Source organism: Zalophus californianus, chromosome 9, assembly GCF_009762305.2.
Source record: "Zalophus californianus isolate mZalCal1 chromosome 9, mZalCal1.pri.v2, whole genome shotgun sequence".
Taxonomy (NCBI): Eukaryota; Metazoa; Chordata; class Mammalia; order Carnivora; family Otariidae; genus Zalophus; species Zalophus californianus.
The window spans coordinates 34,111,144-34,126,210 of record NC_045603.1 but is presented as its reverse complement, the minus strand read 5'-3'; the positions used below and the strand labels follow the sequence as shown (position 1 = coordinate 34,126,210).

At 33.2% G+C, this 15,067-nt stretch overlaps 1 protein-coding gene across 7 annotated transcripts in view; it reads left to right on the top strand.

Annotated features, from left to right (window-relative positions):
• The window catches only part of LRRIQ1 (leucine rich repeats and IQ motif containing 1), a 215,536-nt gene that overhangs the window by 188,459 nt on the left and 12,010 nt on the right, over window positions 1–15,067 (top strand). For 5 of the 7 annotated variants that reach the window (XM_027595280.2, XM_027595281.2, XM_027595278.2 and 2 more), the window contains one exon: window positions 9,018–9,138. In XM_027595280.2, coding sequence (XP_027451081.2) covers window positions 9,018–9,138 — 121 coding nt within the window. Of the gene's footprint in view, window positions 1–9,017; window positions 9,723–15,067 lie in introns of those variants that run through there. The other 2 variants (XR_003520105.2, XM_027595282.2) reach the window with 2 other exon arrangements.

The window sequence follows — 15,067 nt, the reverse complement described above, 5'->3', positions numbered from 1 at the left end:
ATATTACAGTTGAAATAAACAATGGACTGGACACCATAAAAGAGAGACATAGTGAATTGAAAGATTATCTACAAAGGAATAATAATTATATTGACAGCTGACATTATAGCAGAAACAATGCATACAAAAAGAGAGTGGAATTACTTCTTAATAATAGAGATAGATATAAATATTATCCAGAATACTCTTCACTAACCTTCAAGAGTAAGAATAAGATATAATAAAACATTCAATTTCTGGGTTTTGAAGAAGCTAATAATATCTCTGTCTTCCAAATAAGATCAAAGTATTTTGTGTGACAAACAGGAATGTGAAAAATGAAAATAAGTTATCATTTTACTTATTTTCAAATATATATCAGAAGACATGCCATAGATCCAGACATTTATGTTGTTGATTAAATTTATCCCCCAAAACCCCAAAACTGCAGGATTTTTCTGCAGAAGACAGTCCTACGTTCAGGTTCTCCAGGAAATATATTCTGAGATTCTTGTATTTGAGTGCAAGACATTTGGAGAAGGCTTTCAGAAACAACTCCTTTGAGGAGTGAAAGGAGCGTAATTGAGCAGAGGGAAAAGGTGAAATGCAATAGAGTTGCAGCAGAGGAAGTGAGTTCCAGTGGTGTGAAGGCCCTTCTAAGTTGTCCCAGCTTGAGGCAAAAGGACCAGGCTCTTATGCTCCTACATCTCCTCAGGAGAGGGTGTGGTTTGGGCTAGGCAGCCATCTTTAGCTAAGGACAGTTTCCAGAGAGGTATTCAGCTAAGAGCCACACTTTCTCAGCATCTGGGAGAATCTGACTCAGTCGTTAAAAGTGATCTGAGTGGCATATGGTGATATCCACTATACTCAGTAAGTTTATTGTTCATAGATGCAACAACTTAGCATATAAAATGTGTCAACTGTCTCCAAATAAGGATATAAAGTAAAACCAATTCCAACCAAAATGATAGCTGCTTTTTTAGGAACCTGAAAAATCTCATTCTAAAATGTATACTGATGAATAAGAACCCAATATTATATAAGTCAAATTTGAAAAAGAAGAGCCAATTTACATCATAACATATAAAGACTTAGTATAAAACTAAACTTTGTGGTGCAAATAGACCAAAAAGATATGAATAGTTAGTTCAGAAATAGACCTGCGACTGTATTGGAATGTGATATATAACAGAGGTGGGAAAGGTCAAATCATTTGGCAAATAGAATTCAGTAAACTAGCGTTGAAAAACAGGGCTGTATATAACCCATACACACTATAATAATCAAATGGAATTTAGAAGATTTGAAGACTCAAATGTGAAACATAAAATCATAAAATTGATCAAATAAAATAATTGAGAATATATTTGCAACTTAACAGTAAAGAAATACTCAAAAGATACAAATAATACAAATTATATGGCAAAAAATTTTTTGATTGACTTGACTATTTTAAATTAAATATTAATTCCTATGAAGGATTTTATTATTTATTTTTTTAAAGATTTTATTTATTTATTTGATGGAGGGAGAGATAGCAAGAGCAGGAGCACAAGCAGGGGCAGTAGGAGAGGGAGAAGCAGGCTTCCCGCTAAGCAGGGAGCCAGATGCAGCGCTCGATCCCGGGACCCTGGGATCATGACCTGAGCCGAAGTTAACGACTTAATGACTGGGCCACCCACGTGCCCCCCTATGAAGGATTTTATAGAAACGGCTAACAGACAGATTACAGACATGGACAAATTATTTTCAGTGCCTAAAACTAATAATAGCTTAATATCAGGATATAAAAAGAACTTCTGCAAATAAATAATATAAAGTCAGGTAACCTAATGAAAAAGAAATATAAGTACAATAGAAAAAAAATACATAGTTTATAGGGATTATGACTAATACATAAATGTATATAAAGAGATGCTCAGTTACATGGCCAGAGAAATAAAAATTAAAACTAAGAAGTTGCATGACTATCCTCATCAGAATGGAAAAAATTAGAAAATTGGGTAATGCAGACTGTTATCAATAATGTGGAAACACTGCTCTATGGCTGGTGAAAGTAAAAGCTGGTACAGTCATTCTGGAAAGAAATCTGTCAGAATTCAAAAGTAGGTCTTTGTACGCCCTATCATGTATTAGCGACAAACTTTAATTAAAAATATTCTATTCACTGCAATGTAAAAAACAAAATATTTAAGGATAATGTTAACACTAAGATGTGCAAGGCTCCTATAATGATAACTATCAAATATTGCTTTAAAAAAATCAAAGAGATATATCATACTCATGAGTAGAAAGACTCAAATTGTAAGTTGTCAATTCTCAATGATCTATAAATTCAATAGACCCTTAGAAAGCTTTTCAGTAGAAATGGACAAATTTTAGGGGCACCTGGGTGGCTCAGTCAGTTAAGCGTCTGCCTTCGGCTCAGGTCATGATCCCAGAGTCCTGGGATCAAGCCCCTCATCGGGCTCCCTGCTCCACGGGAAGCCTGCTTCTCCCTCTCCCACTCCCCCTGCTTGTGTTCCCTCTCTTGCTGTGTCCTTCTCTGTCAAATAAATAAATAAAATCTTTAAAAAAAAAGAAATGGACAAATTTTAAAATGCATAAGGAAATGCCAAAGATCTAGACTAGTCAATATAATCTTGAAAAAAGGACTCATACAACCTGATCTCAAGACTTGCTATAAAGCCCCAATCAGTAACCAAGACTATATGTTATGTGCTGAAAGACAAAAAAAAAAAAAAAAAAAAATTAATGGAAAATAATAGAGAGTACAGAAAATACCACACTTATAAAGTTAGTTGATTTTCCTTAAAGGTACTAAAACAAAAGAGGACAAGAATTTTTTTTCTCAACAAATAGTGCTGGACAACTGTATACAGGGAAAAAAGTGAATCTTGATTCCTACTTTACATCTTAAAACTGAATTTGAGATGAATTATGAGCCTAAACATAACTGCTAAAATTCTAAAATTTCCCAAAGAAAACAGCAAGATATTTTCAAAAATCTGGAGAAGGCAAAAATTTTTTTAAATAGAACACCAAAAGCATAAATCAAAAAAGATAAATCGTACTTCAAATTTGAAGCTTTTGTACTTAGACATAATTCAGAAAATAAAAAGAAATGAAAAGTCAAATCACATCCTAGGAGAAAAATTTGTATTTTCCTTCTCTCTTTCTCTCCCCCTCCTTCTCTTTCTTTGTCCCACCACCCTCTCTCTGCCCTCCACAGCCCTCTGCATGCAAACAATCCCTCCCCCACATATACACATCTAATAAAGGTCTTGTATCTAGAATATATAGAAAAAATTCCCACAATTGATAATATAAAGACATACCTCAATTTATTTAAAAATGGTGAAGCTTTGAGAGACTTCACAAAGGAAGATGTTTGAATGGTTAATAAGCACACTGATTTAAATTAAACAACAATGAAACACTACTACACAACACTAGAATTGTTAAAATTTAAAAGCCAGAAAGCGCAAATGTGGGCAAAGATATGGAACAACTAGAACTCTCATGCATTACTGGTATAGTGAAAAATGATAAAACCATTTAGGAAAATAGGCACTTCATAAAGTTATAGGTACTCCTACTCAATGACCCATTAATTCTACTCCTAGATGTTTACTGAAAGGAAATGAAAACACGTGTCTTCATAAAAACCTGTATGAAAATTACATAGCAGTTCTATTGATAAAACCCCCCCCAAAATGCAAACAACATAAATGTTTATCAACAGCAGAATGGATAAACTGTGGTATAGTCTTACAATGGCCTATCTACTCAGAAATGAAATGAGCTCCTGATACATACAGCAACGGAAGTGAATACCAAAATCAATAGAGTTAGTGAAAATTCTGTATGATTGTATTTATATTAAGTTCAAAAGCAGAGAAAACTAACCTCTCCATGGTAAAAGAAATCAGAACAGTTGTTGCTTCTGAGGATAAATTACTGGAAAGAGGTAGAAAGGAGCCATTTGCTAGTTATATTAGTCAGGGGTCACTAGCGAAACAGAATCAGTAGGATATCTATAACTATTATCTGTATCTAATATATCTGTATCTAATATATAAGATCTTATATAAAATCTCTTTATATATATATATATATATATATATATATATATACATAGAATCTAGAATAGCCAGTACAATCTTGAAAAACAACAGTAAGAAGAGTCATACTACCTGATTTCAAGACTTTCAGACTTGGCCTGAAATTTGCACCATTGGCCCTCTGGTCTATCTATCTGTAGAATCGAGAGAGAGAGAGAGAGATGTATGTACATATATAAAGAGAGCTTATAGATAGATTTGTTTATTTATTATAAGAAATTATGTATTATTTATTATAAGGAATTGGCTCATTTGATTATGGAGGCTAAGAAATCCTGTGATCTGCAAGCTGGAGACCCAGGAAACCCTGGAGACCCTGGTGGTGTAGTTCCAGTCTGACTCTGAAGGCCTGAGAACCAGGAGAACCTATAGGTTCTAGTCTAAGTCTAACTGCCTGATAACCAAGACAGCTGATGGTGTAAGATCCAGTCCAAGTCTGAAGGCCTGAGAACTGGAAGTGCTGATTGTTTAAGTTCCAGTCTTAAGACAGGAAAAAACCTATGTTCCAGCTTCATCTGTCTAGCAGAGAGAGTGAATTCTCCCTTCCTCCATCTTTTTGTTCTATTTAGGCCCTCAATGGATTAGATGATACCTGAGAGGGCAAGCTGGTATACTTAGTCTACCGATTCACATGCTAATCTCATCAAAAACACCCTCAAAGACACACCCAGAAATAATGTTTAACCAAACATCTCAGTACCCTGTGGCCCAGTCAAATCAACACATAAAATTAACCATCACGGTAGTCATCTGCAAGAAATAACTAAATTAGACAGTGTAATTAGAAAATGAACAAAAGGCTTGAGTAGATACTTCACCTAAGAGACTATCCAGATAGAAATAAGCACATGAAAAGATGTTAAACATTATTAATCACTAGGAAAATTGTTAAAGCCAATATATAATGTCACTATACACCTGTTAGAGTGATTAAAGTAAAATACTGACAGTACTAAGTGCTGACAAATATGTGGAGCAACTGAATTTCTCATACATTTGCTGAGAAAGGTACAGCCACTTGAAAAAAGGTTGTCGATCTTTTATAAAGTTAAATATACACTTACATGACTCAACAATTCTGCTCCTGGGCATTTTTCTTAGAGAAATAAACTTATGTTCATTCACAAACCCGTACATAAATGTTCACAGTAGTTTTATTTGTAATAACCAAAAGTTAGAAACAAGTCAGATCTTCTTCAGTGATTGAAAGGATAAACAAATGGTGGCACATATGAATGGACCTATAATAAAAAGGAATAAAAAGCAACAAGCTGGAACAAACCTCTGATATGTATAAAGATTTTGATGGATCTCAAGAACATTATGCTGAGTAAAAAAAGACAATCTGAAAAGGTTACATACTGTATGATTTCATTTACATAACATTCATAAAATATAATTATAGTGATGGAGAACATGAGTGGTTGTCAGTGATTAGGTTAGGAAGAGGGATATGACTAAAAGGAGAGCAGGGGAGTTTATTTGGGAAAATGGAATAGTTCTATATCCTGGTTGTGGTGATATTACATGAATTTATATGTATGATAAAATGTCATAAAAGTATAAACAAACCAAAAAAATAGTGCATGTGAAAACTGGTGAAGTCTTAATCAGGGCTGCGGTTTGGTAATGGTTTTGCACCAATGTAAATTTACTGGTTTTATGAATCACACTTCAATTATTGGGCAAGCGGGCTGGAAGTTATACAGGGAACTCTCAGTACCAATTTTTGCAACTTCCTTAGAAATTTTAAGTAACTTCAAAATAAAAATTTTGAAAGTGATTGAATTTCATGTTTAAGGTCTATGCATTTCATTGCATGTAAATTATAGCTCTATAAAACATTTAAAGTACCTTCCGTGCTCACATATGTTACATAATGAGGCCTCTGCCTTATATGAGAAAAGGGGTTTGTGCAGTGATGATAATATATTATGAATGGAGGGGTAAAATGAGTGAATTAAATCTAGATCTCACAAATACAATGCACAGTGAAAATAAGCAAGTTGCAGAAAAGAGATACCATTCACATTAATTTTGAAAATAATATTTTCACATTTTTTGAATACTTTTATAAGATAGCTTATAAATTAACTTTGATTTATAAATTTTATTTCTCTTTTTTAAAAAATCTAAATAATAAGGAAATAGGTATTTATTTTTATGTGTGCTGCTTAGGATATCTTAACTTGTAAAATTTTATAAATAAGTGTTTAATAAAATCTTATTTATGAAAAAAGCAGAAGAGGAATTCCCTGTTTTTTATTAAATGACAGAGATTCTGTATTTTTAATTAATTTGCATGGGTTGGAGGTGAATCAGGATCCAGATGCTTAGAATTCATGTTCAAAAATTCATGCACCTCATTTCACTATGAAAATATGGGGGAATCATTAAACACTATATCAAAAACTAATGATGTACTATGTATTGGCTAATTGAACATAATAAAAAAAGAAAATATGGGGGGGAAGTATTATAAACCTTACAGGTGGGAGCCACAAATGTGACCAGTTCAGAAAACAAAGATATATGAGAATTTTGCAAAATTACTATTTAATAAATATTTGGTATTAAATTGTACGTAAGAATATTCCTGCCTAACATTGAGTCAAAACTGTTCATTATGGTATAACCATACAAAATGTTTAATATCACAATGTTTTAGAATTAAACATACATTTTTTTAAAGATTTTATTTATGTATTTGACACAGAGAGAGAGCACAAGCAGGTGGAGGGGCAGGCAGAGGGAGATGGAGAAGTAGGCTCCCCGCTGAGCAGAGAGCTTGCCATGGGGCTGGATCCCAGGACTCTGGGATCATGACCTGAGCCAAAGGCAGATGCTTAACCCACTGAGCCACCCAGGCGCCCCTAAACATATATTTTTTTTTTGTAGAATAAGTGTTAAAAGCATGGTTGGTCATATTCAATTTTTAAGTATATCCATTTTGCATGATATATAAAAAACAAAGAAAAATCATAAAGAAAATTCATCTTAACAGTTAAAGGAAGAATAATGTTCATTTTGAAAGCCAATGTTTTCAGCAATAGAATTGGAATACTAATGCATATGTGGCTGTGTCAGATGCCCTAACTGACCTTTAACTAACCCCCTTATAAAATGTCTAGATTTGCATTTAAGCGGCCAGGTGGCACCATTGTGAAATTGTTTATTCATGTTAAGTTTCACTTCTAAATTTGATTCCCTCTTATAGTCTGGCCTACTTAGTAACTGATATTAATTACTTTCTACTTTGGAAGAAACAGTCTTTTGGGTGTCAATGGTTAGATGGTAACGAGATTTTTGGAAGGCATACTTCACAAATATTTTCTTGACATGTAGGTATCATCATATTTGGAAGAGGCTGGGATTTCTACTTTTAAATAGATGTAGTGAAATTATATCCTCAAATTGAAGCAAATCAAATATGATTTTAAAATCTTGAGACTTGTAGTTAAAGCCTCTTTAGCTAGCAGGAGGGTCCCTATGTTTTTACCATGTTTTTCCTTGTTTTGTAACTGATCTCACCAAAACTGTCGTATCGCTTTGGTATTTCCCCCTTATTCTTGACTGGATCATTTTAAGTTTTAGTATTGAGGGAGCTATTCTAATGGAAATAATAAATATGTGCTTTTGTACACTAATTGAAATAAAGTTCAGAAAGAATGTATAACATTTTTCATACCAATCACAAGTATAAATTGAAAGCCATTTGTTATTTCATTTTTAAACGGTTTTTTTTACTGAGGTCTTTTGACAATACCAGTTGTATCACTTAGCCAGGGACATCAAAAAGTGACTGACATAGAATGGTTTCTATTCTGAATTCAGCAATAGCAGACTTGCTTACTTACAATGAGAAGTTCATGCTTGTGACAGTGGGAAGAATTTGGGAAGGGGAATGTAAAGGAGAAGGGCAAAGATCTCAATTTGAAAGAGAATGATCTTTAGATTCTGTTTTCATGAGATTTTGTAGCCCATCATGTGGGGATAGCTTTTTAAGCACAGTGATAGTTTTATGGCTTTATTTTGCTCTACTTAAATTTTTCTTACATAGAACATTAGGACAGTGCTTTCTCACAGGATTTCAAGCATCCTGTGGTTTGGGTTAAATCCCAGTTCTTTTGAGGCTGCTTTATTTTCCATCATGGCATTTTCCTTTACTTCAGGGTTGAATCCTGATAAATCGGTACTTGATGATATTAACATTATGTAAAATAATATTTTATAAGCAAGAAGTGATTCTTTCAACTGTTAAGTTCAGTCCCAGGTAGTAATAAAAGTTCAGATGGTAATTTTAGCTGTGATAAATTATTTAATCCTATGTTCTTAAAATAATATATCTTGAAATTTCTATATATTTACATCACCCTTAAATTTGACTTAATGTATACTGTTTTTATGTTAAAAATGGTTTTAATGAGAAGGTAGAGATCTTTTATGACTTTGTAGTATACAAATATGGGATGAAAGGCACTTTGAGGAATACTGTTAAGACTAATACTTATAACTGGTAAAATATAAATACTGCAGAAAATAATCCAATATGACATTTCTAACATTCGATTAAGAATTAAATAATATACTTGGTAAATAAGTGATGTTAAGCTGTTTAAAGTTTCATCAGTTGCCTTTAAGATTGATTTTCATCAAAATTACTGTACTAAAATGTTTTCTTTTGTTGTATAGACTCAAATAGCAAACCTCAATTTTAAAATCGGCTCTTATTTGCAAAAAGATGCTTTGACATAGTGCATTTGTTCTGCCCGGGCAGCAGTGAAGGATTGTGGTATCATTCTGAAGAAGGTTGTTTGACAGAGCCTGTTTGTTTATTTGGGGTAATGTGAGCTGCATTCAGAAAATGCCATATTTTGTTTCCTGATTGTATACATTTTGTCCCATTGCTCCCAGGCAAGACTTGTAAGCAGAGAAGACACGGATTTAGACCTTTTTTCCGTGACCAGTGGAAGTGCTCTGTCTGTAAAGAGAGAAAAAAAAAATCAGGCACACAGACACTCAGCGGGATCTTCAAGTAAGTTGTGGTTTCCTTCAGAATTAATTTAGAAATCACAAACGAATTGATGGAACATAATGCCAGCAAGCATTCTTTTATAGATAAGGGGTAGGATGCCAGCAACCAGAACTGCCTGAGAGTGTGTATTTGAATTGTTTCTTTCTTTCAATGCCTTCTTTTGATATAAAGCAAATTAAATTATTTATAAAACTAGCAGCATCAATTTTTATTTTAATTATATTCTGTGTCTCAGTGTTCTACTCCCTCACCAGCCATGAATTATATTGAATATATGATCATTTAATTATAAAGGAAATTTTTTGGCTAATTTTAAAAAGTTGGATTTATATATCAAACTAATGTAATTTGGCCTTTTGTCATTGATTTAATTAATGTTGTAGGTAACCTTAACTTTTAAAGGAAACTTTTTAAAATAGCAGATTTTAGATAGTAATACTGTACCGTCAAAACCCTGCTTTAAGAACTATTTCTGCTGAGTAGATGACAACTTATATTTGTTAATAATGACTTTTTACACTGGCAAACTTGTCACACACATCTATTATCTTTAATATGATTTCAACAAGAATTGTATTGCGGTTAACTGAAAAAAATAAACATTTAAAAATATTTGTATCTTGTGGTAATAGAGTCTAATTTTTTCAAACTCTTCATATACCCTAAAGGTTTTGAAATATCTTCTAAAATGTTTTTGGTATATTAGTATAAAAGATGTTTTATTTGATATATTTTGTTAATTTCCCCAAAGTATAGTGAACCTCAAAAGTCCACATATTAACTCATACTTTATTATAAGTATTGTTTTTTTGAAAACGTTTTATTACTCATTTATATTATAGTTTTATACCTACAAAGTCAACACTTTTTTATAAGATTTTATTTATTTATTTCACAGAGAGAGAGAGAGACACAAAGCACAAGCAGGGAACTGGCAGGGAGAGGGAGAGGGAGAAGCAGTTTCCCCGCTGAGCAGGAAGCCTGACATGGAGCTTGATCCCAGGACCCTGGGATCATGACCCAAGCCAAAGTCAGCCACTTAACCAATTGAGCCACCCAGGTGCCCCACAAAGTCAATACTTGATTCAATGTGAAAAATTCAAATTATCCAAATTGGTGCTCTACAGATAAATGAAAATTTAAAAATGATTCACTTTTTATCCAGGCATGTGGCATTATTAGAGTCTAGTCATTTAAATCCATTAATAAATGCAAGTTCACTTTGAAAAATTTTAATCTGGTCTTGAAATAATGATTTTAATATATCTAATTTAAAAATATTTCCAGACTTCAAAGTTCTTAGAATGTTTGAATTTTCTTTACTTGATAATAGAATCTGATCACAAAATTTGCTCTAGTCAATATAGTTAAGAAAGAAACACTTTATAATTTAGGTTTATTCACTAAGTAAAATTAAGATCTAGTATAAAACTTTTGCATTATTAACATAATTTGTTAATTACATCAACTTTCAAAATATATATTACATTCAGAAGTAATCAAGCTGTGTTACACATAATAATAATGCTATTCATTTTAAGCATTGCATATTATGAACTCATAATATATCACTTTGGAGCAGTGTACAAAACAAACAAATTGCCTTGTCACATTACAGAATATCAAACTTTCTATTTATAATGTATCATCTGACTATTAAAACATAAATATCTCAATAAATCAACAACTCTCCTAAAATGTACTTTACCTTTCACTTTATCTTTCACTTACATGACATCAAATCATAGATTTTAGAGAATACAAGTTCATTATCTAGAGTTAATTTTTTAAATAGTCTTATTTTCTTTTTAAATTTTAATTCCAGTATAGTTGCCATACAGTTTTATATTAGTTTCAAACATACAATATAGTGATTCAACAACACATTCTCTAAGGAATTGTAATATGGCTATCCTCACTGATTCCAACTGGTTGTCAGTAAATGACATTATAACAAACACTACTAATCACTAAATCTGTTCACTAAGTGACAATTTAAGACAAACCATTTTAGAAAGAGTTTTTATCCAATAACAGAATGATTATGAATAAAATACCACTTACTGAATTATTGTAGTTACTAGTTTACTACAACATCTGTATAATATAATGGTAAAATGTGAGCTCTAGCATCAGTTTGCCTGAATTTGACCCATGACAATTTCCTCATCCTTAAAATGGGAATGCTAAGACAAGTACTATAACTACCTTGAGGAGTTGTTGTTAGGATAAAATGTAGAGCATTTAAGACAATGTCTGGTACAAAACAGGTACGTAATAAATAGTCTTTATAATTGCCACCTCCACATAGCTGTAAAGAATCATTTGAAGTAAGATATTAGAGTCGCTAGTGTCTAGGCACATGGGCTAACTGGCTCAGCTTTTAAGAAACCTACTCTTAAATAGTTACTTAACTAAAAATCTTGGGGTAGCCTGGTATGCACAGAACACTTTAACCATCAACATCCTTGGGTCCTAGGACTCCATGGCCCTGGGCCAACCACATACAGCTTTGGTATTTTGAAAGCTCTTTTTCCTCCAGCTTTTTCTCTCTCTTAAAAAACTTGTCACCTTATTAAAACTAAAGTATTTCTTTTAGCTTTGCAAGCCAAATCTAAAGAGTAGTTTATGGGCTGCAGCTATAAAACTCTTTCAGCCTTTGAACTTTTCTAGGTATTTCTCTTTCTCTATTGCTATAATATTTGTATCATGTATTCTGTAGACTCAGATAAAATCAGGTTTAAAATCCCAGTTCCGCTATCACACATTAAGTTGTGTGACCTTAACTCTAAGAACAAGTTAGCTCTCTGGAAAATGGGAATAATAATGTCTATCTCATAGAGTTTTGGTGAGGAAGAAATGAGTAAAAATATAGGTAAAGCATGTGATACATTGCCTAGAATATAGTAAGTACTGGTTTATATTATTTTTGTTTTATGTTGCTGTTGCATAATTTTAAATGACTTCAAAGTAGAATTGTCTTTCTTCTCTGTGTGTCAAATAGTACCAGAACAGTGGTATTCAGCATCATGCCAGTCATCTCAAGCAAAATTGTCTTAGAGAATTTCCGAAGTTCTCTTCCCTTTCCTTTTAGGTTGTTCTGCTTTCTTATAAAAGGCCAAGACAGTCTTCTGCTACATGGCCTTCTAATCTAAAAGATGAAAGACGTCACATTCTTATGCTTAAAATGCCGCTTGCAAAATGAGTATGCAAATAAATTCCTCATTTAGACAATATTTAGACAAAATATTTGATTTCCTTAAATGATTTTGGTTTTCTCAATTAATTTTTCCATTTAATACTGAAAATAAAGGATGCATTAATAATAATTTTATTGCTATAACAATTTATAGCCTTACACATTTATTTTAATTATCTTTTCTTATTTATACTAATTATTTTTCTTTGACAGCTAATATAAATAAGACTTGGAGTCTATTTACTTTGCCTTTACCCGAAAAATTTAGCAAGGAAAAGCCACAACTTGAACCCATCTTTTCTTGTTCCAAACCCAGTGCTATCTTGCTTCCATGCACTAACTTATAATAGCTTAAATGTAACAATAGAACATAATTAATGTAGTTCTTATGCATTTACTGAATGATCACTGCTCACTATATACCTAGTTTAGGTTCCCAATTGCCTCGTCCTAATAATTTCTGCATGTTCTAGGACATACTCCATTTTCAGAGTTAGCTAGGGATTGAGAATCCACATTCCCCCTGTAATAGTGCATAATCAGCCCAAAGTCAATTTCTTCTTTAAGTATATCTAAATTCTCTTGAAATACAAGCCCTTTTAATATGGTACTGAATTTTATGAATATGGAAAAACACATTTATTTTACAAGTGAAGCAGCTAATGTAGGTAAAGTGCGTGGAAAAGGCTTCTCAGAGACAAAATATTTGATTTGTACCTGGAATGACATTTGGGATGTAAGTAAGGAAAGAAGTGGAAGAAGCCATCTTAACAAAAGCAAAGGATAAAATATGAATATATGTTTGTTTAACATTGAGCTGTATGTCTGGACCAGAGCTTGCACATACTGAAGTAATGCAAAATAAGATTGAATTAAAGATGAAGCCTAGTTTCAGGTAAGTTCGAAAGCAAAGTTGAATTTTGAAAGGCTTAGTCTCTAGTAGGGAGGAAAATCTCTCTCAGTCATACTAATCAGACTTCCTTTCAGATTTTGTTGGCCACAACAGTGTCATACTGATTTTTTTTATGTTTATTGTTTATTCTCCTTCTCCCCTGCTAGCATGTATGTTCCAGGAGGGCAGGGAATTTAATGTAGAATCATAGGTACCTAGAACAGCTCCCTGGCATGCAGGCCCTGTAATGTATATGTAATGAATGAATGAATGGATGACTGACTGACTGACTGACTAGCTGGCTGAAATGAAGCAGGAAATGTCAGATAAGAGCTAGAAAGAGTATTTGACATTTTACTGCTCCATAGTGGGAGGCAGGCTGTTCTGACAAAGAAGGAGGGTAAAAGATGAACTGTTTGGTAGACCTTCAACAGTATCTGCTAAAGCTCCTAAGAGTACCTGATCTGTCCAGAATCCTGGTATGTACAATCTATCCAAACAGTAAGAGTTTTCTTCCAGGTAAGTCTTTCAAACAACCAATCAAGAGATTCAGATTCCCATGGATCCAACCTACTTGAAGCAAATCCTGTCATTTGTTCAATCAAAAATATGGGGTGTTCTTGAAGGCTCTGCCTCACACAAGTGAGACAGTGCTGAGCAACACCAGTATATCTCTGGCTTTCATGGAGTTTATAATTTATACAAATATATGTTGTAACAGTCTGGGTCCAATCAGAAGATAGCTATCGTACAGTAGGTTAAACAGGGAAAGTTTAAGTATTATTATATATACTAAAGTATTATCCATATCAGCTATGAAATATGAAGAAACTCTATATGGTACCCTAGGACTGAGGGAGAGCACTCAAGGAAGAACAAACTTGGAAGGGGGTCAGATTTCATTGGAGAAGGGATAGTTCCGCCACCAGATATCAGATGAGCTCCCTGGTTTGGCCAGACCAAAGCTGGTCTGGAGTTACTGGGCAAACAATAGGCAGTTCTCTGGAGTGCAGGAGGGGGAGCAGGTAATGAGCAATCGGTAGTATAGGCATGCTGTGAGAATGGATACTGATAAGGCAGAAGGTGATTTCGCTTTGGTTTCCCTGTGGAGGGGATAGCACACAGGTTATCGCTGGGCTGAAGCTGTGGGATTGCAGAGAAATCATGTTCTGGGACTGTGGCTCAGGCAGGCTGCATCAGAGGTCCTGAACCCACAATGCCACCTCCATCCACTCCTATGCCAAAAATCACAAAACCCCTTCTTCCAGCAGTGTCCCTTCAGCACCCACTATTGAGAAAGCTTAACATTTTTCTCACTTTAAAGGAGAAATGCTTAAAGAAATTATTTTATCACAAAACAATGAAGGGTATTCATTGCTTATACATTGATAACTGACATATATGCATGCACTAAATTACTACTTTCTGAATATAACAACATATATATGTATGAACTATATATATTTTATGAATTATATGATGTATATATAATTATATATTTATATATACATATGTATAAATATATGTATAAATATATAATTTTTGAATTTTATATATATATATATAACATCTTTACAAAGGTAAGTTGGACTCACTGTTCTTTAAGAGTCACAGCTTGGACCAAAGGCCTAGTATTATTTTACTTATGGCATCTTAGGCTAGGAAATATGCTTGGGTGAGAAAAACTGTGAAAAAATTTTCACAATTGAGAAGAATTGAGGAAAAGCATAAGAAGACCTCAAATTGTTAAGAGAATGTCATTCCATCATTCTTTTTCTCTTTCTTCTAAGTTTTAGAAACTATGTCATTACCTAGGGAAATTAATTAACTAAGAAATG